This window comes from Perna viridis, chromosome 15 (assembly GCF_037379345.1).
Source record: "Perna viridis isolate PV_CMFRI_1.1 ecotype Kerala chromosome 15, ASM3737934v1, whole genome shotgun sequence".
Lineage (NCBI taxonomy): Eukaryota > Metazoa > Mollusca > Bivalvia > Mytilida > Mytilidae > Perna > Perna viridis.
In genome coordinates this window covers 13,648,081-13,672,809 of record NC_142459.1, presented here as the reverse complement: position 1 = coordinate 13,672,809, position 24,729 = coordinate 13,648,081, and the positions used below count along the sequence as shown (strand labels likewise).

Below are 24,729 nucleotides of genomic sequence, written 5' to 3'. Positions count from 1 at the left end.
TGAATATTGGTACTACTTATGTTGCAAACATCGAGCCCGGTATACGGCAGACACTATTAAAAAACAACATAAAATTATGTTTGTGGTACATTCATAAATCTAATTTGTCTCCTATCTTAGTGTGTAAATAATATTTTTAAAGGGAATAGATCACGTGACTCTCATTGACTTGAACATACTGTGAAAGCACATTAATGCGATGATACCAATTTTCATGGATTAGGGAAGAGACAAAAATTCGATGATTTTTGAATTCGTGGTTTTGATGTTTTCAGTACACAAAACGATGGGAATTTCCTTTTCGTTAGGAACCTAATTTCGTGGCTTAACCAAGCCACAAAAACCAAGAAAATTGGTACACCACGAACAATGGCACTCTCACAGTATTAGCAAAAAGCATGAAATAACAAATGGTTCGGTGCATACAATTTTAATAAAAGGACTTAATTTTTCTAAAGATGCCATTTTATGTGGATTTTTAGTCCCACATACTGCGCAAAATCTAATTTAAAAATTAAAAGACAGTTTACTTGCATTATTTGTAAATATGTGAAATATTGAATATTCTATAAGTACGATGGTTGTGTAACTCTAGTATGAAGAAATGCTGTAGTGCGTTGAAAGATATTGATTTAAGACGCAGAAGTGCCTGTTGATTGAAAATGTTATTTGGATTGATGTTTGTTCCGCCTAACGATTCTTTGTACGATTATTTATTACCAAATGATACGTCAGAACATGAAATCAGAATATAGGGTAATTCACCGATTATTGAGTTAAGTAAATTTTGGCAGGAAATTAACATAAAATCAACGTAAAACTGATTTTGTTTGGCAACTGTTTTAGTATTCCTTAGTTTGAAATTAAGTGATAAAAATTATTGAGAAAAGTCATGAAAATAGAATTTTCGGCAAAAATGCTGATATTGTTCTACATGAAAGTCATGTGGAAAGTCATGGTACTTACGTACCCCGAAGCCATGAAAATATAATGAAAAAGTTCGAACAATCTTTCAGTTAACCGATGGGATTCATTGAAACCTTTAGTGTAAGCAAGAGTTGCTGGTATTTTACCTTCTATTTAAATAACTATATGTTTTCTAAATCAATGTTGCACCCGATCTTGTGCAATAATGTAAAAATAATTCATTCATTCAAAGGTTTGAAAAAAAAAAACTGAACTTATCAATATTCTCTAAAATGTTCTATTATCTGTAGTTTCCTAGTTAGAATATCGCTGTATGTCACAGTTTCCTTAATCCTGAAAGAGTGCAGCACTTTTATCTTGGTAAACAGACAAAAAATCGATTCAAAATTCATCAATATGAATAGGTCAAGGTGGAGTGGGTTTATGCTTTTGTTGGGGTGACGTTCGAACCATGGTTCTCTTGACTTTTCTTCATATTTTACGGAAAAATTCTTTGCATATGATTAATATACCGGTAGTACTCTCGACTCTCTGCAAAGTTAAGACATCATTGAAACATAAATGCATTACATTTACCCTAAATCTTACTTTATTATATTCGGGTTTATGAATGTAAATCCTACATTACAATCTTCGTTATTTTTGCATTTGACTAACACTGGAATACATCCAAATATAACAAAAATCCTATATTTCAAATATGTAGAATTTTGGAACTGCTCAATGGATTACTAGGACGATGAATGACGACGACGCAATCGCCATTGTTGGTATCGGTGGGAAATTTCCAGGGGCAGATAACATCAAAGAGTTCTGGAAGATTTTAGTGAATGGAGAAAACCATGTCGTAGATATACCTCCTGAAAGATGGAATGTTGAAGCATTTTTTGACGGTGATCCTGACGCGCCAGGAAAGACATATGTTCGAAAAGCTGGATTACTTAAACAGTAATTTCACATTGGTCAAGCAAGATATTTCAAATAAAGTATCCATCAAAAATACGAGCTTGCACCCAATTATCAAATGATAGTGAACATTTGTAACTTACTCATTATGTTTAAAAATACAAAGATGTTTGTTACCGTTGTACCATATGATTAACTCTGCACTGTGGAAGTGTGATTGTCCATTATGAACTAAGATTTCAAAATAAAATCCTTAAATTCCAGCCTACTAAAACTAACAGTAGTTTTGTTTTTTCAAACAATTTAAGGAGGTAGACGTAGGGTAAGGGACACAACTCTTAGAAATCATTGAAACGTTTGTATTCAGCATTTTACATCAATCTCATGTAAGCATTAATAACTTGGACTGATTTCATTCTGTTTAATTGATAGCTTGATAGGCTTTGGTGAAATTAGTATGTTACAAACGTATCACCGATTTCAAGAGTTATGTTTCATACTCTTGATCTACCTCCTAAACATGATACTATTGAATACAAGTATATACGCAACAGGTTAATTTTAAAGTGTTAAACATACTATGATTGTAACATTTTGACTAAGTTTACACTGTTGTAATTGCAGCTATGACGAATTTGACAATAAAATGTTCGGTATCAGTGATATTGAAGCGCAGAGAATGGATCCACAGCAACGATATGTACTAGAATGCGTCCATATGGCTTTAGAAGATGGTGGGATACCTTCGTCAGTTATACAAGGTACAGACACTGGTGTTTTCATAGGTATGTGCCTTATAAATATATGACATAAATCATGAGACAACTAGAAGAACCATATTTTGAAAAAATAAACTGCATATTCCATATAAATTTGTTTTGATTTTATTCTCAATTTAATAAGGAGCGATTACAAGAACAACAGATTTAAGAAGACTTGTACTGTGGTATCACAATTTAATGATAACTATAACTGAAGAACAACCAAGGGAACCAAAATTTTAACAATAATCAAAACAATATATGTCAAGGAATATGACCAAACAGAAAACAGACACACATAACAAAGAACATGGAATAACAAAAATAACACGTTTATAGAAAATAGTAACCCGCTCTCCATTAAAGCATGGAGTAAGGGCTAGGTGCACAGTTACGGAAAGCGTCCTCTGTTTGTCTAGAAAAATCCTTCGAATTGCTTATGAAATGTCATGTTTGGAGTAGAAGGAAGAGGAAATGGAAGTATGACAAAGTGAACAAATCGACTCTTATGTACACCATAATAATGCACCCAGTTCATGGTGACAAGCCTGATACTTCTGTACAGATGAATTCAATCTCGTAAGATTATAACCCTTCTCCTGAAGCGAAGTTGTTAGAAATTTAGCACGGTACAAAATGTCCATGTAGTTACTTCAATCTCTGACGTAACGTATGAGTTGTGATGTATAAACTCAAAAGGCTGACGGCATGCTACCACATATGAAAGGAAAGTCAAAATACGGATGAGAATTATTGCATTTTCGTAAAGTATCGATGCCCCAATGTAGGTCAAGATATGTAGTTTCCTTCATTTAAAGTTATGTAGGGTAGATGCGATGTATAAAATCTGCGAAACTGGGATTGTGTAAAGACTATACGTCATCTATCTAGAGGAAACTAAACCCAAAGAAACTGGCTAAACAATATCCTTTCTTTTGGATCAGATTAGCTTTAAAGTCAGGCTCGTAAGAGTGAAGGAATAGGTCAGCGAGGAACAATGCATTTTTTTCCATTGAAATGCGCGACCGTCTGTTGAAAAAAACGTGTCCTTCACACTAGACTTATATGTTTTCAATCAAAGCTTCAGACGAAATGACATTTCCTGTATATTTTTCTGATCTAATTGTCTAAATCTTTCTCGATCAGATGAAATTACCTCTTTGTTTTTCTTCTGATTATTATATCATCCCTGTTTGCATTCATAGAAACATAGTTTCGCCACATATGTTTTCGATACTCAGTATCCAGTTTGAGCACCCGATAGCGTCTTTGAGATCGACATTGTTAGACGATTAAATTCTCTGTAACAGAGCTTACTTGCCGAAAAAAAAAATTCGTATTTGAAAAAGTCTTAGGTACACAAAAAAAACAAATGTTAAAAAAGTATCAAAAAAATGTAAAAAAAGGCAACGTTCCTTGCACGTTAACGACCACAGGAGTGGGAGTCTCGGCTTCGCTTCATGAGGCTAACTTAACATACCATGAACACCTTTCCTTATTTCCAGCTGCAATCGAAGTTTGTCGTCCATATTATCTTTGTGTCTCTTACACTTGTTTATTTCATCATTATTTCAGGTTCCTTTTATCATCCATTTCACGTTCATCTCCCAGATATAGCTGAAATATTGTTGCTTGGGCATTAAACAACTATCAATCAATCAATCTATACATGGAAATTATATCAAATTCAAATAATTATAACATTTTAAATGTTTAAGTATTTGAAAAAAATCAATATAATTTTACTATATTACTATTTTGATAAAGAAAAAAAAATAGAAGTGAGTTCCCTGCGGGAAGTGTTTACCATTCCAGTACCGTAATTACCCTAATAATTTACTTGTATACAGTAAACCATGCCTGAATAGCCTATATAGCCTTTTTTCATTTTTTGAAACGGTATCAGTAAAAGAAATGTTAAACATGAATATGTTATGGTAAAATATTTTTAGGTGTTATGAATGATGATTACAAAGGAATATCAGCCGATGATTTATCAACTATGACGAACTACAGCTTGACAGGAACAAGTCAAAGCATCATCCCAGCTCGAGTGTCTTACACATACAATCTATTAGGTCCAAGTATGGCAATTGATACCGCCTGCTCTTCTGCTCTTGTGGCGATAGATACAGGGATACAAAATATTATAACAGGTATGTGCAGTTTTTGCATATAATTAATTACTTTGAGAAATACAAAAAAAGACCTTATTCTGTGCTCAGTGTAATTGTGTGCTTTTTAACAGTCGGCAAAATTTATATCAATAATTATCAAATAAATCTCCAAATAATAGATTCATCTGTTTTCTACCTGTGATTTTGAACTGAAAAATACATGTTTTTTAAAACACAATTAGAAAATGCCTTGACATTATTATATCAGGTAGATGTCCTATGGTAATTTGTGGAGGAGTAAATAGTTTAGTTTCTCCTGATCTGTTTATACCACTAAGTCGCGCAAGAATGATTTCACCGACTGGCCAGTGTCAAGCATTTTCAGCTAAAGCCGATGGATATTGTAGGGGAGAGGGATGTGGCATCGTTATCCTTAAAAAGCTTGGCGAGGTAAGTCGCGATTTAACATGCTCAATTTTGTTGTCACGGAAATACCAGGGTATTGATATATTGTTGTAAAATATCCAATGGTATGTGAACCTTGCATTTGGAAATGGAATTTGGAAACGCTATTTAAATCGAACATTCCCTGCCTTGCATATTTTGTCTTTGATAACACCATAAAAATATAAGTTTTACAGTCATCATTATGATTTGATTGACCTATATAAAGTTTCATCGAATAGATGAGACAATACATCTTCATTTAGATTTCACGTCTGGCCGAATAGACAACTCACCAAAAGTGACACTTTCCAGCTACAGTGCTGTAGCTCCTTCGGCCCTTACAACGGAGCTTATGCAATTTCTCCATTGTAAGTTTGTGATCAGTTATTTTGTTAAAATGTATCGGTTGGATCTCTTCGTGCCGCCAAGACAAAATAGTTTTGGGAGCTAATTTACTCTACAAAGACTCAAACCCCACTTTGCCCAATTGCAATGTGACGGGTGTTGCTAGCCTTAAAGAATTTAATTATTTTTCTGCACTTCTGAGGTCATCTTCGGTTTATTGTGAGAGTTCGTATTTCTATTGCTTCAGTTGATGAGTAATTTGTTGTTTACATCAGTATCTAGTTCTAATGGTTTTTAGGAGTAGGAACCTTTGCGCTCCGCCACAGGAGGCTAAATTGCCCGACCTTACCAATCCCCCCTTTTTCCAGTGGCAATAAAAATTTGTCGACCCTATTATCCTTTTGACCCATCCTTTCTTTTCTTCATTTCATGTTCATTTTATCATCCATTTCATGTTCTTTGTCTGAATATAGCTGAAATATTGCTGCTCGGACGTTAAACCCCAACAAACAACAACAATTGTTCTGATCTCAACATTATGTCTATAGAACGTCTGTCCCTTTTTTTGACGCATAGAACTTGTACTACTGGTTTTGATCAACGAGTTGTCCTCTTATTGACACTTTGCTATCTTGTTCTCCTGATATATTTTGTGTTGTTCTTACTTCTCTTTTTGGTACTTCAGGAACAAAGTGACACATTTAGTCTTAAAATGATATCCATGTACATAGTGAGTGTATCCTTATTTGTAAAATATGATATTTTTACCTTCAGGTGTAGTCCTGTTATTTAGATTATAAAACAAAAAATGTTTTCATTCCTGAACTAGGATTATGATAAGGAAAACTTAGTGAACAGTACTGCATTTCATGCATGGAAAATATCCTATATGTAGAGTAGGATGTTAAACAAACCGCAAATAATTTTTTATTCTTGCATTGTATTTGCACATCATATTCCGTGCAGTGGCCATGTTAGTTTTTTTTTCATCTCATTCCTAGATGTATTCTACAGAGAATATGTCATTGATTGATTTTAGTTTTATATTAAATACCAGATTTGAAATGCATTTGAAAACTTGAAAGCTTATTGTTCTAGTTACAATACTTTAAACAACTGCAAATACCAAGCCTAGTTCCAGCTTATGTGGAAGAATACAGCAGAAAGGTATGTATACACAGAATTGAATTGTTTTACTTTTAGGCATCTAATCTGCATTAGGTTCTTGTATATGATACCTTATAAATATGGTGTAAAATAAGTACAGAAATCATGTCAAAAGAATGAAATCAATATTTTTTTTTATTTTCTTGCTGGACGTTGACAATTAATTGATATTCCACTAGTACAATTATACAAGTCATCATAAACACCTATAAAGCAACTTAATAACAAATATGAAAGTGTGTAGGCTCTTTTCAGCTGTATCACACATTACATAATTTTCATGATTCTTACAAAGACTAATACTAAATATTTCCATAACAGGCAAAAAAGGATAAGAACAAAATATGGGCTACTATAGCAACACATTGCAACCAAGATGGGCACACGGCAACTCCCATTACAGCTCCATCCTCAAAACAACAGGAGAAACTCCTTGAACAAATTTATTCTAAAAATATGATAGATCCTGCCAGTATTCAGGTTATTGAAGCACATGGTAAGCATTTATGCAGTCACATCTATCTGACAAGAATGTTATTGATATTAGGTGATTTAAATGGTTAATGCAGGAATGAATACAATCTAAATTTCACCAAATCAATGGATATGAACATGTACAGCGATTATATGGGGTAATCCTTCCTGTGGGCCCATCCCCCGTCCCAACGTCTCATTTAACAATCATATAAACCATTGCGCCATATATAATATCCATGGGTTATGTACATCACTAGATTAATCAATTATTCAAATTGATGAAATACAATATGCTAAATTACTAATTGAAATAAATGCAATTTGTTCGATATTAATAGTTCCTAGTTAATACTCATTTCCCGTCTCTTATGCCTCATGCCCCATGTCACATGCCTCATGCCCCATGTCCCATGCCTCATGCCCCATGTCCCATGCCTCATGCCCCATGCCCCATGTCCCATGCCTCATGCCCCATGTCCCATGCCTCATGCCCCATGTCCCATGCCTCATGCCCCATGTCCCATGCCTCATGCCCCGTGTCCCATACTACATTACCCAATGTCCAATACGCCATTAGATTTATCCCATCTAGGAACTGTAATTCGAGTTCTAGTTATCCCAGGGGTCGTTTTGAACAGGTGTCAACTATTTTGTAAATAAGTTTTTTGTCGGTTTTCATCAAGATACATAAACATGGTTTTTATGTGTTTTCCAAGGCTTGAGTATGCAATCAAAACATGTTGTCCAATGTTTTGCTATATTTAAATAGGTACTGGAACACCTGTTGGAGATCCGATCGAAATTAATACACTAGGGCGCTTTTTTACGAATGATACATCGGATGTAACTCGTAGTGAATCTAAAATATATGTTGCCTCCGTAAAAACAAACATTGGACACTTAGAATCAGCTGCCGGAGTTGCAGGTCTTATAAAGGTATTGCTTATGATGAAGAACAAAACAATTGTTCCTTCATTACACTTTACTCCACCAAACACTAAAATTGAGTTCGAAAAATTCCAACTTGAAGTTCCAGTCAAATCTAAACCTTGGAATAATCCGAGCAGAATTAGTAGAATAGCTTGCACGAACTGTTTTGGGTTTGGTGGGACAAATGCACACGCGATAATAAAAGACTATACAGACGAAGATATAGTTGAATTCAAATGCTCAAAGTTTGGACATCTAGTATTTTTTTCTTCCCATCATGAATCTGAACTTGCAAACACACTACAAACATTTATAGACGATATATCTCAAAACAAATACAAACTCTGTGACGTGTCATATACATCAATGTGCCGCCGAGATCACTTAAGTTCTAGAGTAGCAGTACTAGCAGACAATATGGATGACTTAATACCAAAACTTAGGCAACGAAAACAACAAGAACTATCACATCACTTAGCCGAGGTTAAACCACCAAGGGTTATAGCTGTGTTTTGCGGAGTTGGTACATTATGGAAAGGGATGTGTAAAGACCTACTAACAAAAAATGACATCTTTCGAAACACAGTCTACAATGTCGATGAAAAGCTAAATCAAATAGCTCCAATATCAATCTACGATGTATTAATTAGAGGAGAGGATATTACCGATCCGTTTACTGGTCACATTGCTATTTTCACTTGTCAAATAGCATTATGGGTGCTGTGGAAGAGTTATGGGTTGTATATAGATGCAATCCTAGGACAATCTGTCGGTGAAGTTGCTGCAGCTTATGCCTCAGGATGCCTGACCCTTGACCAAGCCATTGAAGTAATATATCTGAGGTCGAAGCATTTAGCGGGTGTAACTGGTGGGCAAATGTTTGCAATAGGAAACTGTAAAACAAAACACATTGAAGACATTTGTAGTCATTATAAAGGAAAAGCATGCATTGCTGTCTATTCAAGCTCAAAATCATGCGTAATCGCTTGCGATGCTGACATAGTCGATGAATTAATACATTCCATTAGAACTACCCTTTTACCTGATGAAAGAGATAATTTGTTCCTTAAAAATTTGAAGGTCAAATGTGCTTATCACAGTCACCATACTGAGCAGGCAGGAGTCGCCTTGGAACAAGATCTACAAAAACTGCATGTAATTGCACCTAAAATAGAAGTAATTTCATCCGTAACAGGATCAAAAGCAGATGCTGAAACATTTAATTCGAAGTATTGGAACAGAAATGTATGCAAGCCTGTTCAATTTAAATCTACAGTTATGGAAGCAGGCCATTCTGACAAATTTAATATATTTATTGAAATCGGACCAAAACCAGTTCTTCGGCCACTCCTTTCAGATTCTTTCTCTTCTCATGATGCAGTGTGTCTATCATCAATGGAATTCCAGAATGAGTCATCAATACTTGTATCTGCTGGAAAAATGTTTGAATATAAAGTAAAACTAGACTGGAGTAAAATTTCCTGTATGGGAAAAATATGCGAAGTTCCAAAAATTCCTTTACATCCAACATTAAAGGGAATTTATATGTCTGATGTATCACTCCTAAAGGGGCAAGGTCTGGGAACGGACAAAGGCTCTCATCTATTCATTTCAAGAACGCATAGCAAGACAGCTATGTTTAAGCTGAATATAAGCGAGAAAAATACCCCTTTTGTTTATCATCATTTTGTCAGCAATTCTATAGTTGTACCTGGGGCATTTTATGCTGAACTTGCTCTTGAAGTCGGACATACAGTAACCAACAGACGAATTCAAGATATTTGTGTAAAAGTTTGATTTTCTTCATTTGTTGCAGTTATCATCAAAAAGAACATACTCAGTTGATGTAACTTTGACTAATTCCTCAAAAAATTCCGTGAGTGGTTTAGTCAAACGCGGAAATGAAGCAATTGCCAGTTTCGAAGCCAGCATTGCGAAAGAGGGTTTATGGTCGGAGGGAGTTAGCATTGCAACTTTAAAGAGAGAATGCCGTAGTACACAAAGTTCAGAAACCACATACGAGGTTTTGAAGAAAATGGGATTTTCATACGGAAAAGACTTGAAAGTTTTGGGAAATGCAATAAAAAACGAAACTCAGTGTCTTGTTGAAATGCACCTGTCTGATGCAATATGGAATGACGTCAAAACCACAAACATTCATCCTTCTGTATTGGATGGACTGCTGCAAACACCAGGGGTATTACCGTTAGTCTCTGACAACAATATTACATCATTACCTGCCGGAATCGATCGCCTTATCGTTCGAAAAGGAGTCGAGCGCGATATGTTTGCGTATGCTGAAATAGCCTACAAATCTCAACATTACACTTCATACAACATGGCGTTATTGAGTCATGGAGGCAGTGTCATTGTTGAAGTGAAGGGATTTAAGATTAAGCATGTTTCTGAATCTTTGATAAATCAATCCAAGGAGTATGTACTAAAATGGAAGGAAGTACGCTATCTTAGGGCATCTGGTCACGACAGAAACAATGTTTTGCTATTTTCATTCAATAAAGAGACTTTGACAAATATTGCAGAAGTACTTTCAAATGCATATAAGGTAATGCCTGTTCTGATAGAAGACAAATCTCTAAATGATCACAAAATGATGGTCCAGAATATGTTTGACAGGAAAGAGTGCCTGCAAATTGTTTTTATGCCTGGCATTTGGATGAGAGACTCAATGCAAGGAGAAGAAATGTTCAAACCATTGAAGGCTTCATGCAAATTTATGCTTGCATTAGTGCAAATGATTCAGAAAGCTGAAAATTATGTTCCAATAACAGTAATAACCGAATGTACGCAGACATACGATGTAAACAAATGCAAAATTATCAACTTGTGTGGATCTGAATTATGGGGTCAAGTAAGATCAATTGTCCGGGAAGATCCATTGTTAGATATAATTCTATTAGATTGTCGCCCGTCGGTACATACATCAAATAATTTCATATCAAAACTAATAAAAGAAAGGCCTTCCGGCGTTGGTGAACTTATCTGCGAGAATGATAAGGTTTATTCAAGCTATTTAGCACGCCATGAACAAGACGACAAAAATTTTGTTTACAAGAATGTAAGCTTAAATGAGAAATGTAAAGTCAAGTTGAAAGCTAAAAAGCAAAACGACACATCGAAAACATTCTTAGTACTTGAAAGTCCGCTACAAACTTTGACTGACCAATATGCATCTTTTAGTCTCCAGGATGTCTTTATACATTCTCCAAATCTACATGAAACAACAATTCAATCATGTAGCCAGAAAGGGTTTAGCTTGTACGAAAATGAAGAAATCGGTGTAGACGTCCTAGCGTTTGAAGCAACTGCAATGGAAAACATTGCGGAGAAAGTGAATATAGAAAAACACATGCCCAAAGGTTGTGGGAGTGCAGAAAAGGTCATACTGTTTCCAATGAGAGTACAGAGCACCGTTTCTGTTCCTCGTGATAGTGTTTATTCCTTAGATGACTTAAAAGGCTACACACCCGGTATACTTCTAAAAGCTACTTTAATGTACACTTTATCCTGTCATGTCAGACATGAAAATCCACTAGTTATCTATGACAAGGAAAACCAAATTCTAGCAAAACTTTTACAATATTTCCTGGCAAACATTCATGATTGTCAAGCGTCGATTGATTCAGTTTTGAAGCCAACACCTTATGTAATTATAATGAAAGTACTTAGCAACCATGACGTAGAAGAACTTATAACCAGTGGCTCTTTGATATCAGTCTGTTCTTTATCAATCTATCTCACACCAAGCCAAAGAGTAATGTTGCAAATGAATGGGATTTCCGTCAACTGTCTTCAAACAGATACAGTTTTTGATCAGACAACGCTGTTGTCGATGAGTACAATTATACACAAATACCTATATGGACGGCTTCAGCAGCTTATGGAATCCTTTCTTATTGACGACTTTTACTTAAAAAGAATTCATGGTGAAAGTATTTCTCTGAGACCAGATGACCTAAAACTTTACAAGTCTGTCAGACTTCCAAAACACAAGCTGCTAAGAAAGGATTGCTGCTATATAGTTGTTGGGGGCTTAACTGGTCTTGGTTGGCAAATTTTAAAATTGTTGGCCGAAAATGGTGCAGGGGAGGTTATAAGTATTTCTCGGAGACACCCTGACTCTAGTAAACAAGGGGAAATGAAGGAAATAGGCAAAATGTTTGGTTGCAGAGTTCGTTCGCTATCTGCTGATGTAGCTGACTTGAATAGCACTAAGGAAGTATTTGCGAAAATAGAAAAGTCAACATCCTTGCAAGTTTCAGGAATATTCCAAGGTGCAGGTATACTGAGAAATGTATTAAGTCTACACATGACTGAAAAAGAGTTGTTCGAGGTTATGACACCTAAAGTCCTTGGAACTTGGAATCTTCATCTGATATCAAGACATTACCGTCTTGATTACTTTGTCATGCATTCATCTGTAACGTCTGTTCTTGGTAACATTGGACAGAGTAATTATGGTGCTGCAAATTCGTTTCTAGATTCATTGGCTTATTTCAGAAGAATTCACAACTTGAACAGCCAAAGCATTAATTGGGGACCACTGGCACTTGGAATGATGAGAGAAGGGCCACACACAGAAAAATTGGATATATTGTTAAAGGAGAAGGGTTATATTTTCTTGGAAATTGATCAAATACGTCAATGTCTTATGTCGGTTATGCTTAACGACCAAGTCCAAATAATGATTGGATCATTTGACTGGAATGTTATAAGTAGAAACCTTACCCGAGAAATGAATAGTAAATACAGATACAAATTTCGAAAATTTCTTAACGATAACGACAGGCTTCTTCATGATTCAAACCAATCTTCCCAAGATGAAATGTTCAGCATTTTCAACTCAACCTCAGAAGTAATGAAAGGAAAAATTATGGATGTAGTTCTTAAAGTTGTAAATGAGGCATTTATACATGATGTGGAACCCATCGATACATGGACACCATTTGCTGAATTAGGAATCGATTCAATGCAAGTAATGACATTTTCGAATAAAATTTATGAAATATTTGGAATTAGAATTCCTCTGATAAAATGGATATCAGAGGAGGCAACCTTTGATACAATAGTTAACTTGCTGTATAATGAATTAAAGGAAAATAGACAACAAACGTTTAAGCAGGAGTCAAGTGTTTCAAAAGAACTATCTCCAATTTTACGCCCACTTTATGATGCTTACCTGCGTCATCCTGATGATCCAAATTTGACTATTTTTGTAGATCTTGAACTGTCACAAACTGTAGGGAATCCTTCATTATGGGAAAATCTTTTAAAATGGTTGCAATTCAAATATACGACTCTGAGAACTTTGATAAAAGCGAACGAGGATAAATCGGAGGTAACCACGATCGTATTGGATCCCGATAATACACAATTAGATTTTAAAGTCGTTAAAATAAATGAGTTAGACCTTGAACAGAAATATCCTAGTGATAAAAAACAGCTTCTATTCGAACCTTCAAAAGATTGTCCGATCCGAGCCTTGTTTGCTAATGATTCGGAAAAATGCATATTAAGACTTATATTCAATCATATTCTTTTAGACTTTACTTCCATAGGAACCCTTGTGAATGATCTTCGATACATGTACATATCTAAAAAGGCGCCACAAAAAGAAGACATCGTTAATATAGATATGTATCATGTATTTCAAACGCGCCTCACTGACGAGAGAAGTAAACTTATGTCTTATTGGCAGAATCGAACTCCAAAAGTTCAACAGTCAATGTCTTTGACAGGGGTTGCAGCTCAAAATCTAAATCCAAACAGTATCGAGAAGTCTAATGTACTCATTTCCAAACCTGTCGTGGAACAATTACGAAATGTAATGAAAGAGCATAAAATAAAATTGTCTGAACTAGCTGCTACGTTCTACCATGTGTTACTATGGCAACGTTTACAGTCCGATATCGTGACCATTTTTATGACAGTTGACCTAAGGGTTCATTTTCCGGAGTTGAAAGGTTTTGTTGGTTGTTTCGGAAACGTTGTACCAATGTATGCTGAAATGAACCCGGCAATGTCTCTGTTATCACTGATCAAAACAAACAAGGAATCCCTATCAGATGGACTGGTACATAGCATTCTGCCGTTCTCTGATATTGTGGAAATAATTAAAAACAAAACCTCACTTGTTATAGATCAACACAAGTTAACGATGGAATACTTGCGTGATTTAGATGAATCTTTAAACAGGCTTAAAAATATCAAAATAAAGCGAATAGCTACAATACGTCATAATGTGGAGACCAATCTGTATGTTTGGTATAATTTGGAGAGGAATCATCTGAAATTTGAACTTGCTTACAACTGCACTGTTATTGATAAATCTATTGCCGTCACTATGCTCAACATGATAAGAAAAATGATAACTGCCTTCATTGGAAAACCAACAATTATTCTTGGAGATGTTATTGCTCTGTTATCTGAAAAAGATCAGGATGAACTTTTGACTCCAAATAAAAAAATAGCAGTGACAAAGACACTTCACGAAAGAACTCAAGGGGGTTTCTCACAGAGCGGTGTACAGTATGTTGTAGAAGAAAGTCCAACAGAAAATATGGCCGACCAAGAAAACAACAATATATCAGGTATTTGTACCATTTACTTTAAATCGTTGTCAGCTGATTATTCGCTCTGATACATCAAAACTTTTTTTTTTCGAACTACGAACTCTTAAAAGATAATTCAACATTAATGCAAAACAAAAACAAACAAAAACAAAACGGTCGATCAAAAAAAAAAAGCCACTGTTATTATTTTACTGAAATATACTAAATTTACATCTATAATACAGTTCCAGTGAATTATGTAAAGAATATTTTATCTATTTAGGAGGAAGACCTAGAGTAAGGAACACAAGTCTTGAAATCAGTGATATGTTTGCATCTTATTCAATTTTGTTCGAATAATTTGTAAGAGTTGTGTACCTTACCCTAGGTCTTCCTCCTTAGGTAATGGATGGGATGTTCTGTGGTATTTTCCAACAAGTTTATCCCTTTTAAAAACAGTTATTTCTTTATATATATACATAACAATTTTACAAATTATCTTAGATGTAAATCAGGTAAATTAGGTGCCGAATTCTTTGATAGAAGTGTAAGTAAATATCTTCAGATCGTTCGTAGTCTCGCGTCTTTATGTCGTTCGAATTTAAAAGACGTCTTTGCTTTGCAGCCCATTTGTTTTGTAATTGTTGAATGTATCGTGTTTTAATGATATTAAGGTATGTATTGACATCATTTATGGTACATGTAAAATAATTTACGGAACAATAAGATATAAGATATGTATATGAAGTATCAAACAGGTTTTTACGAACGTATCTGATTTGTTACTTTAAGACTTTAATGATTTTATATTCTCGTTACAGCAGAATAGAAGTACTCACCAAAATTGAATAAGCGTTTTGTTTAAGGACGATGGATACATTTCTCATCTTCCTTTCGACATTTTGACACTAGGTTTCATATGGTACCTAATTTGTAGTGACAGAGTTATTGACCACATGGAAGTGCAGTGACTTCTGGAGAACAAATCATAAAAAAATCAATCACTTTCCTTCTGTTAATACAACGGTAATGAAAAAAAAAAAGAAAAACAAAGACAAAAAAAGTTTGCTAGGGCTCAAATCATATACATTGTACTAGAGCATCAAATTCCTTCAGACGCTTACGATATATATGATATTTGTGATTTGTTTTTATTTTACTTATTAACATTTTACGAATAAATGTCTTGATTCATTCTATCAAAGTTTACAAAAATAATAGTCTTTGATCGTTTAGCTCACCTGGCCGAAGGCCACTTGAGCTCTTGCCACCACTTGACGTCCGTAGTCGACGTCGTCGTTGTCGTCCGTTAACTTTTTTTTCAAAGTCTTTCCTCTAAAACTATTCAGCTTTGCAACTTTGCACAGATGTTCCTTAGGTTATCTTGAACAAACATTGTGTTTAGACTTTTGATCCGTCTAAAAACATGGCTGTCGTCTTTTTAAAGTAGAACATAAGGGTGAAATAGTAGTTTTTTCGCGTATATCTCCAAAACCGTTAGGTTAAACCAAATTCTGACAAAAGTAAAAGTGTTCAGCAATATGAGATCTATCTGAGGTTAAATTCACGTATCAATGTTTTCAATAATGAGGGAGATGTTGCCCACTTTCGACGTTTTTTTGTGCTAATTTTAATGTTGTTTCTTTCAAAAATCTTCTCCTTTGACAATACTTTACCAATTGGAACCAAATTTGGTCTGAATGTTCCTTGTGGTATCCTGTATAGTACTGATCTGGGGATTTTTGATCCGTTAAAAACATGGCTGCCGTTACTAAAATAGAACATAGGCGTCAGAGAGTAGTGTTTTGCATTTATCTCCAAAACCGTAAGGCTACATTCTAGTTTTAAGTAAAAGTGTTTAGCTTGATGATACCTATCTGTGGTTAAATTTTCGTTTTAATCTGTCAAGCCATGTTGGAATTATTGCCCTTTTTCGACGTTTTTTTTTTTGCTATTTTTAATGTTATTTCTTTAAAAAATATTTTTCTCTGACACTACTTGACCAATTGAAACCAGACTTGGTATGAATGTTTCCTTGGGTATTCTGCGTTGAGCTATATTGAGGAATTTTTGATCCGCCAAAAAAAACATGGCTGCCATAATGGAACATAGGGGTCAGACCGTAGTTTTTGCAGATTCTCCAAAACCCTTAGTTTAGCCAGATTCTTTCAATCAATTGTTGAAATGATTCTTATTATAAGGCCTACAAAAGTCTCCAAAAACTCAAAGTTGTCAGACGACTGCTTCAACGAGTTTTTGCCCTTGAAAGATGAAAAATTATTTAATTATTTTAGTGAAGTTATCAGCTAATATCTTGGAAACTAGAATAGATAGGAAGGAACTCTCGATTACTGAAATGATTCTTATGATAAGTCCCATGAAAGTCCTCTGATTCAAAATTGTATTATTGGACAACTGCTTGTAACATTAATTTCCTTTGAAAGACAAAATTTAACAAGTTGAGCGATTTGGGCATTCTGACAAAGGCCCGTATGCAAGACAGATTGGGGCTCTGAAAATCGACCCAAAACAAATATGAAGAAGAAAATCTCAAAAAACAAAAACAAAAACAAAAAACATAACAAACAAACAAACAAACAAACAAACAAACAAAAAAAAACAAACAAACAAACAAAAACAAACAACAAAAAAACAACAAAAACAACAAAACAACAACAAAAAAAAAACAACCAAATAATCCCGAACATAACAAAAAAAAAATACTTACAATAATAAAGAAAAGGCATAAAAACGTTTACGTATACCATTTTCCTTAAATAACATTTATGAAGGAGGTATAAAACAAGTTTGTAGAACTCATTTCATGAATTTAGTATATTAAAATGTAAAATGGGTTACTAGGAGGCTATTTTCAGAATGTTTTTGTTGTTTCATTGTGTTACTAAATAAACATTATGTCATTACCAACGATGATAAATCTCTTGAGATGCAACCCTTATTTTGCATAATGTACAAATCGTTGAACTATTTGCTTACTCAAGAAATAACGAGTACTATTTATTCTTATAATTTGTCAGACTTAATGTCCTCAAAACGCATGTATGGTGGGTGCTTTATGCTATTTACAATGTTATACAGATATTCTTAATCACCAGTGTTATTTGTGAAGTATTTCTGCGTGGACGAATTCAGGTTTTTAAAGTTAACATGGAACTTGTGACACATGAAAATCTTAAAATGTAAAGAATCTTTTCAGTGTAAGAGTAATCAAGGGAACCAATATTCTAGTGGAAATCAATAAAAAAATGTAATCCAGGGACAAAGACCAGATGTGGAAAACAAACATACACAACAAAAATCATAAAATAACCAAAATAATACCTAAAAATTAACAACAGTAATGAGTAACTCGGAATGTGAGCATGGACCAGGTGTACTGGTAACCCTTTTTTCAAGAAAAAAAAACTCGCCTATTTGCTCCTAAGAAATCAAGTTCAAGGTAGACGAAAGTGGAAGGGGAAACAATGACACCTTGAACAAATCAGTTTTAATGAAGCAGATGGATGCATCGTAACGATCCACGAGTTCATGATGACGCCCACGAAACTTCTGTAGTGATGCCTTCAATCTTGTAGCAAAATGACTTCCAGATGCTTAATTGTAAGAAGTCTAATGCGATACATTTGATAACTAGTCATGCAATTTACTCCATTGAGACAGGAATTAACCATCTACTAGTATATATGTAACATAGACTTAAGAAGTTTTGCATTCGGCCTTGGCACTGTTCGTACCCAACATAGCTTACCTCAACACAATGTATGGATGTTTTGTCAAACAGACGAGACAAATATGAGAACGACAACCCATAACCCTATGATACTGTTTGTGTGAATAAGGATTAAATATATGATAAAGTTCACTTTTTAAGTTTTAATTAGTTAAACGTTTAAAAATATGTGCTTTACAACACTAAAATGCATGTTAATTCATGTCCATCATGCTGAAGGCAAGAAGCAAAATTTGTTCGGAGGTTTCCTTTTGGATATCAGTCATTATAAAGTATTCCTTTTGCACAGTCATAAGCAACTTTGTAAAAGCATCTATCATAGCTTCGTCGTCTTTCAAATGCATATTACAAAGAAAATCCATGAAAAGAATGAATACTACGTGTGGTATAAGTACAGTACCTTCATCACAAAGTTTTGATTTAAAGATATGTTTTAGTTCATTTGTCAACAGAGATGGTGATAAAAAGCGAACACAACTGACTCCAAAATGTTGAACAATTCTAGAAAAGTATTTTTCACTTGACAGAAGTGATTGCATATGTTTCTGTGGAATGTTGATGTGTGGTTGTACATTTAAATAGATCATGTCTGGAGTACATTTTTCCAAACAATAATTAACAATATTTTTGCAACTGTCGTATAGTTTTAGGTTGTAGAATAACAAGACCAACTTACCCCATCCGTTAATACAATCACTTTTTGTACTGAAATAGTATTTCTGGTAAAACTGATTTATATTGATAATAAAGTTGTTTGTTTGTACATGATGCATCAACTGATATCGAGTTAACAATGGTTGCCATGACAAGTGTCATAATTCTCATCGGGATAAACGGAATATATCTGAATATACGATACAGACAATAACGTCGACCTTTTGGATTTATTTTCTGCAACGATACTGCAAACTGTAGAGGTGCTACCGCGGAAGATTTTATTGCTGGATTCTTCACAAGTTCAGTTGAAAAATTTAAGAACGTGTCTGTTTGTAATAATGAAATCCAACCTTTACATTGAATCTGGTTCAAAGTACTTAGCAAAGATCTTTGAGTATTTGCATCAAATCTTTCCTCAAAAAAGTTTATCTCGGGTATAAAATAATGCATACAGATACGGTATTGAACGCAGTATATTAAACGCACTAAGCATGTATTTAAACACTGAATGATATTGTTTTTTGTCCAAAATTCAGAGTCTTTCTCCTCTGACAACCAGAACATAATGTTTTTAATGAAATAGGAGCAGATAAATTCACCATGTTTGCTTTTTATTATGTCTGACGATATTGTTTTCAACATGGCATAGCATAAAAACTGAACATGTGTAAATGAGTATATAAGTTGTTTCTCTGCGATAGACAAAGATATTCTCCATTCAATGTCTTCATACTTCGACGTTTTACAACCGACAGGTACGAATAACACTCCGTATTGAGTTATGCTAGTAATAAGTTCATCACTAGGCCATTTTCCTCTTGTTCGAACGGTCCATGGTTGTACAATTGAAATCCATTCTTCACATCTGAAACAAGTGAGGTTTTCACTTTCGATATTTCCGACCTTTTCCATTAGACAAGGTCCATGAACTATTGTTTTTTCTGACAATCTGAATTCGCGAACTAATGCACTTGATATGTAATGGACTTCTTCGTTGTTTATGGTCCAATTGTTTAGCAATAACTTTAAATTTTTAACTAGATTAGGCGTTGTCCTTTTCTCGTCAACTTTAAGCCTAGTAAAACCTAACTTAGAATAGTCTGACTGCATTAAAACTGTAATTTTGTTATCTGATGAATCAATGTCAAACTCTGATTCATAAACTCTTATAAATTTGTTTAAATACATAAGATCATAATCACTTCCATCTAATTCGAGTCCCTCTGCTCTACTGCCACTTGGAATAGAATGTCCATGTTCAAAATCAAAACATGTTTCAATAGCGCAATATATAAGTCTGCGTAACCGACAAACAACTTCTGATCCGTAAATGTTACAAAGAAAGTCATACAGATCCATTTTAGTTCGCCATAAAGATAGAGAGAGAGACAAACCCCCCCCCCCCAAAAAAAAAAAAAAAAAAAAAAAAAAAACACTTGAAAACCAAGATGCACCATATGCTCCCTGAAGTAAATCAAATATACATTGAGAAAAATATATAAAAGAGTTAAATATTTGACTCAATCGATGCAGATTAAATAACGATCTTACAAATTGTTCACAAATTATGATGCACACTATCGCACACAAGTGCACTGTTTTGTTTATCCAAATACAAATAACAGTTGTGAAATCATATTCTTAAGTCTATATAGATTTTTTTTTAGGTTACGAATGAAATTGCTTCTGATATTTAAATATTTACCTTTTCCATAACCGTACACAAACAATAAAGCAAATGCGAGTTCTATTTGTTAAAATGGCAAAGGTCTATAAATACATTATGACAATAGACCATTCTTTCTATTAATAGTGCTTTGTAATGAAAACGTTTAACATTAACCATTCTCAATCGGTATTTGGGATTTAAATCCCTGAGACAAAACTGTCAAATGATCCAAAAAGAAATAACGTTCTGATTACGATTCAGCTCGTCACAAATTAGAAATGTTTTTTTTTTTGAACAGGTTATGTATACGTATAAACTGCCGCAAACAAGGCAATTTCGTATATTCTGTTCAAAAATTAGAACCGTTCCTTAGTTATATGTATTTTTAAAGCATAACAATATGTTTTTTTTTAAATTAAGTATTCAATAGCAACTTAATAATTAACAAGTAATTGTAGTAGAATATTACTGATTTTATGATTCAGTAAGGACTGCAAGCAGGTATTTCACTCTGGTAATGTATAACCACTTATTTTTTATGGAACAATAACGTTTGTATGGCTGTCAGGCACAAGAAAACAATTCTCAAAACTCCATCGTCGCGTGCAGGTCCGGGTGTCAAAAACAGGCCCGCAGCAGCGTTAAGCTTATTGTAAAAGGCAATAAGTGCTGAGAATTCTGGTCAGGGACAAGGGCACTCTGGTCACATAACAACTGCCATGTGTGTCCAAAGTGGTGGAATGGGGTACCCTGACATGCTACATGCTGGGTTCGTCAGGCTATAATAAGGAAAACCATAGTGACGCTACGTGTCGGGAAAGATGCTACTGCACGTATCAAACACGTTAAAGAACATTAAGGAACCCCGCTATGGTATTCGATAGGAGAAGGAACATATGTGTGCTCCGTCACAGGAGACTAAATTTTCTGACTCTACCCCTTGTCCTATTTACAATGACAATCAAAATTCGTTCACCGTATTATCATTGTGCCCTTCCCATTTTTTTTTCATTTCATAATCATTTTATGACCATTTAATTATCCATTTCATTATCTTCTCTTAGATATATCTGAAATATTGCTGCTAGGGCGTTAAACCCCAACAAATAATCAGTTAATTAATCATCAACTAACAACAGTTTCTCATATGATCACTCCAAAGTACAGAAAACTGTATGTCAGATATGTTTGAGTACTCTATCCCTTTTATGTCATGACAAGCAAAATCTGTTCCATTTCTTTGTCGTTTATGTTTGCAAAACGATATTCTGTCGGTGGAAGCGACAACGTTCCTTAAACCTTAGCCATTTTTGTTTCTAGTAAAGCAGACTTTGTAGTCTCATCACAATATGATTGGACGATTATATAATAATAATTCCCTGCCGGTACACATGGTCCATGCTCCCAGTTTTTAGTGGAGTCCGAGTTGCTCATTTGCTTTTGTTACTTTGCATATATGATTTTATGATATATGATTTTAGTTACTTTATGATCTTTGTTGTGTATGTCTATTTTCCTTGCCTGGTCTTTGTCCCTGGATTTCATTCTTTTGATTACTAATGAAGATTTTCCATAGGCATCAGAGAATTGCAATGGGTACATTAGCGTATCGGGCGTGGGAAAATTATTCGTTGTAAATTGAAAATAAACTATTCAAGGGATGCACGGAGCAACTTCCTTTGAATGTATCTTCCTGATTGTTTTGTCAAATTGTTCATTATAATATTCGCTAAGTTTTGAAAGCATTTGAAAGGTCTTTGGTCGTTACAGATGTTTTTAACTCAGAATTATCAAAAATGAAAATATATATTAAGCTAACAATTCAAAATTGACAACATCATTAAAAGAATTCAAGTAACAGTCTACGTAAGAATTTTGTAGTATGTAATACAGCCCAAGAAAAGTTACAAATTTATATTAGTTATTCAGTTGTCTGTATGATGAAATGTATAAATATTTGTTCCAATCTATCTGCTCTTAGGAGATATTCAACATTCAAACCCAACATCTTCTATTTCAATTAAGTGCCAAAGAATGTAAATATTCAGAGTTTTGTGCATGTTTTCAATGCCCAAGCATTTTGACAAGAATATCCATATTTTAGTTTCATTGTTATATCAATTGTATTAAAAAAAAAAAAAAAACAAAAACAAAAAAAAAAAAAAAAAAAAGACAAAAAAAAAAGAGTATGAGTTATTACAATATTCTTATGATATCTACCAGCATATTTGACCACTTGATTACTCTATCTAATGATCAATGAAGTAAAATACTTTTGATGTCAAAAGAAAAGATATCGAATCGTCTATGCTGGAAAATAGGTCAATAAAATCTGAGATTACAGAAATTAATTAACATATGAATTATAATTTTTTTGTAAATGAAATATTCGGTATTTTACCACTTTTTATCTACGTTACTGTCTTTGTAGGAATCACGCAAGTTCAGTTACCTGTTATACATAGAAATCAATGCTACACATGTTCATGCTTGTTAATGATTCTTTTATGAAATTATATTATAACCATGCATTCCAATAACTTGGTTTTTAAGGGGTTATAAACATACTTAATAATGAATACTTTCTTCATTTGTCACGACCATCATTTGATCTCTGCATCGCTGACTTTGCTAATACATTTATCAATACAATGTTAGAAACATGAGGATATGGAACATATTGTCTTTTGTTTCTTTATTTTGATAATGCAGATAGTCAAATTACACTATTAAAATGAGGGGTTTTATACCATGTTTCACCCACTGCCTGATTCTTACAGGGACTGACACTTAAATGTCAAGTTTTGTTTTTCTTGGTATTACTTGGGTCTCGGTATCACGTCAATTAAAACCAAACATATCATCCTTGTTTCGAAAAGTTTGCTCAATGTCAATGTCAGAAAAATAAAATAAAATAAAATAAAATAAAATAAAATAAATAAATAAATAAATAAATTTAAGTATTTTCCACTATTATTTTTTAAAATTTAATGGCCATTAAAACTTGAAATTGACAGTTTCATAAATAGATTGATGTTTATTAATAATTCTGAGCAAATCCAATAATGCAGAGATAAAAAATAGTCATTCCAAATAGACAAATAATCCTTGAGTGATATTTTATTGTCAGATCGGTGGGGTTTTGACAGGCATGTTTTTGACTTTTTCCCATTTTGCCTGATTCTTTCAAACACTTACATTTAATGTAACATTTACTCATATCATTTGTTTACATTTAAAATAAAGCTATATCATATTGCATTTTTAGATGAGTTTTAACTTATTTATTGTTCACATTTTTGACTGACAGAACATGTATACGATAGCTTTTATCTATTAAAATGTCGCATTAAAATAGTTATTCAAGCTTGAGCTACTTTGTATAGGAATATACATATATGCGTTTTGAAAATAGATAGATACTAAAAATTTTTATTTTTGATATTTTTTTTAAATGTCTCAGTTAACAGGAAGTAATATATGGCTTTTCATATAACCTTTGTTCTTTAGAGATAAAAATTAAATAGAATGTACCGTATAGTTCATAATTAATGACACTAAAATACATAGAAACTCTTTGATTTTCCATGTGGATTATCTCCTATAACAGACAGATTGGGATGAAAAAATATTCATTTCATCATATGGACCTATAAAGCAACTAAATAGCAATATATAAATATGTAGCCTTTTTGGAGTAGTATTACATTTTAAAGAATTTGCACGATTCTTACAAAGACTACAACTTGTGACTACACTAAAATGTGTCTGATAAATACAGGTGTCCTGTTCTTCAAGTTTCACTAATGACAAACACAGACGCTTGATAGGATACAAATATTACCATAACATCGTTTTTAATATAATATCCTTACTTTTATATACATACAGGAGAGCCAACATAGCGTACAAAAGTATATATATAAATCTACGGTTGAAGTAATTGCAATGTAGTATATCTTTTCTCTTCCCATCCAATTATTTAATACTTCCGTACAGATCTCAT

At 33.7% G+C, this 24,729-nt stretch overlaps 2 protein-coding genes and 1 long non-coding RNA gene across 3 annotated transcripts; 1 reads left to right on the top strand and 2 right to left on the bottom strand.

Annotated features, from left to right (window-relative positions):
• The first annotated feature begins 1,633 nt into the window (after window positions 1-1,633).
• LOC148597025 (uncharacterized) lies at window positions 1,634-15,447 on the top strand. Its single transcript, XM_088563071.1, is given in 7 exon segments — window positions 1,634-1,875; window positions 2,458-2,618; window positions 4,547-4,750; window positions 4,980-5,161; window positions 6,992-7,166; window positions 7,917-9,868; window positions 9,870-15,447. Coding segments are annotated over 7 exon segments (7,749 nt in total). The 5' UTR covers window positions 1,634-1,666; the 3' UTR covers window positions 14,736-15,447.
• A 52-nt stretch (window positions 15,448-15,499) lies between these two features.
• LOC148597023 (uncharacterized) lies at window positions 15,500-20,807 on the bottom strand. The gene is made up of 2 exons (XR_015918928.1): window positions 20,760-20,807; window positions 15,500-16,417 (listed from the first exon to the last, which is right to left on the bottom strand). It is a non-coding gene; the product is annotated as an uncharacterized LOC148597023 (long non-coding RNA).
• On the bottom strand, window positions 18,526-20,753 carry LOC148597024 (cyclic GMP-AMP synthase-like receptor 1). The gene has a single exon (XM_088563070.1). The coding sequence runs from the start codon at window positions 20,411-20,413 to the stop codon at window positions 19,091-19,093; it is 1,323 nt and encodes a 440-aa protein (XP_088419196.1). The 5' UTR covers window positions 20,414-20,753; the 3' UTR covers window positions 18,526-19,090.
• Window positions 20,808-24,729: the final 3,922 nt, after the last annotated feature.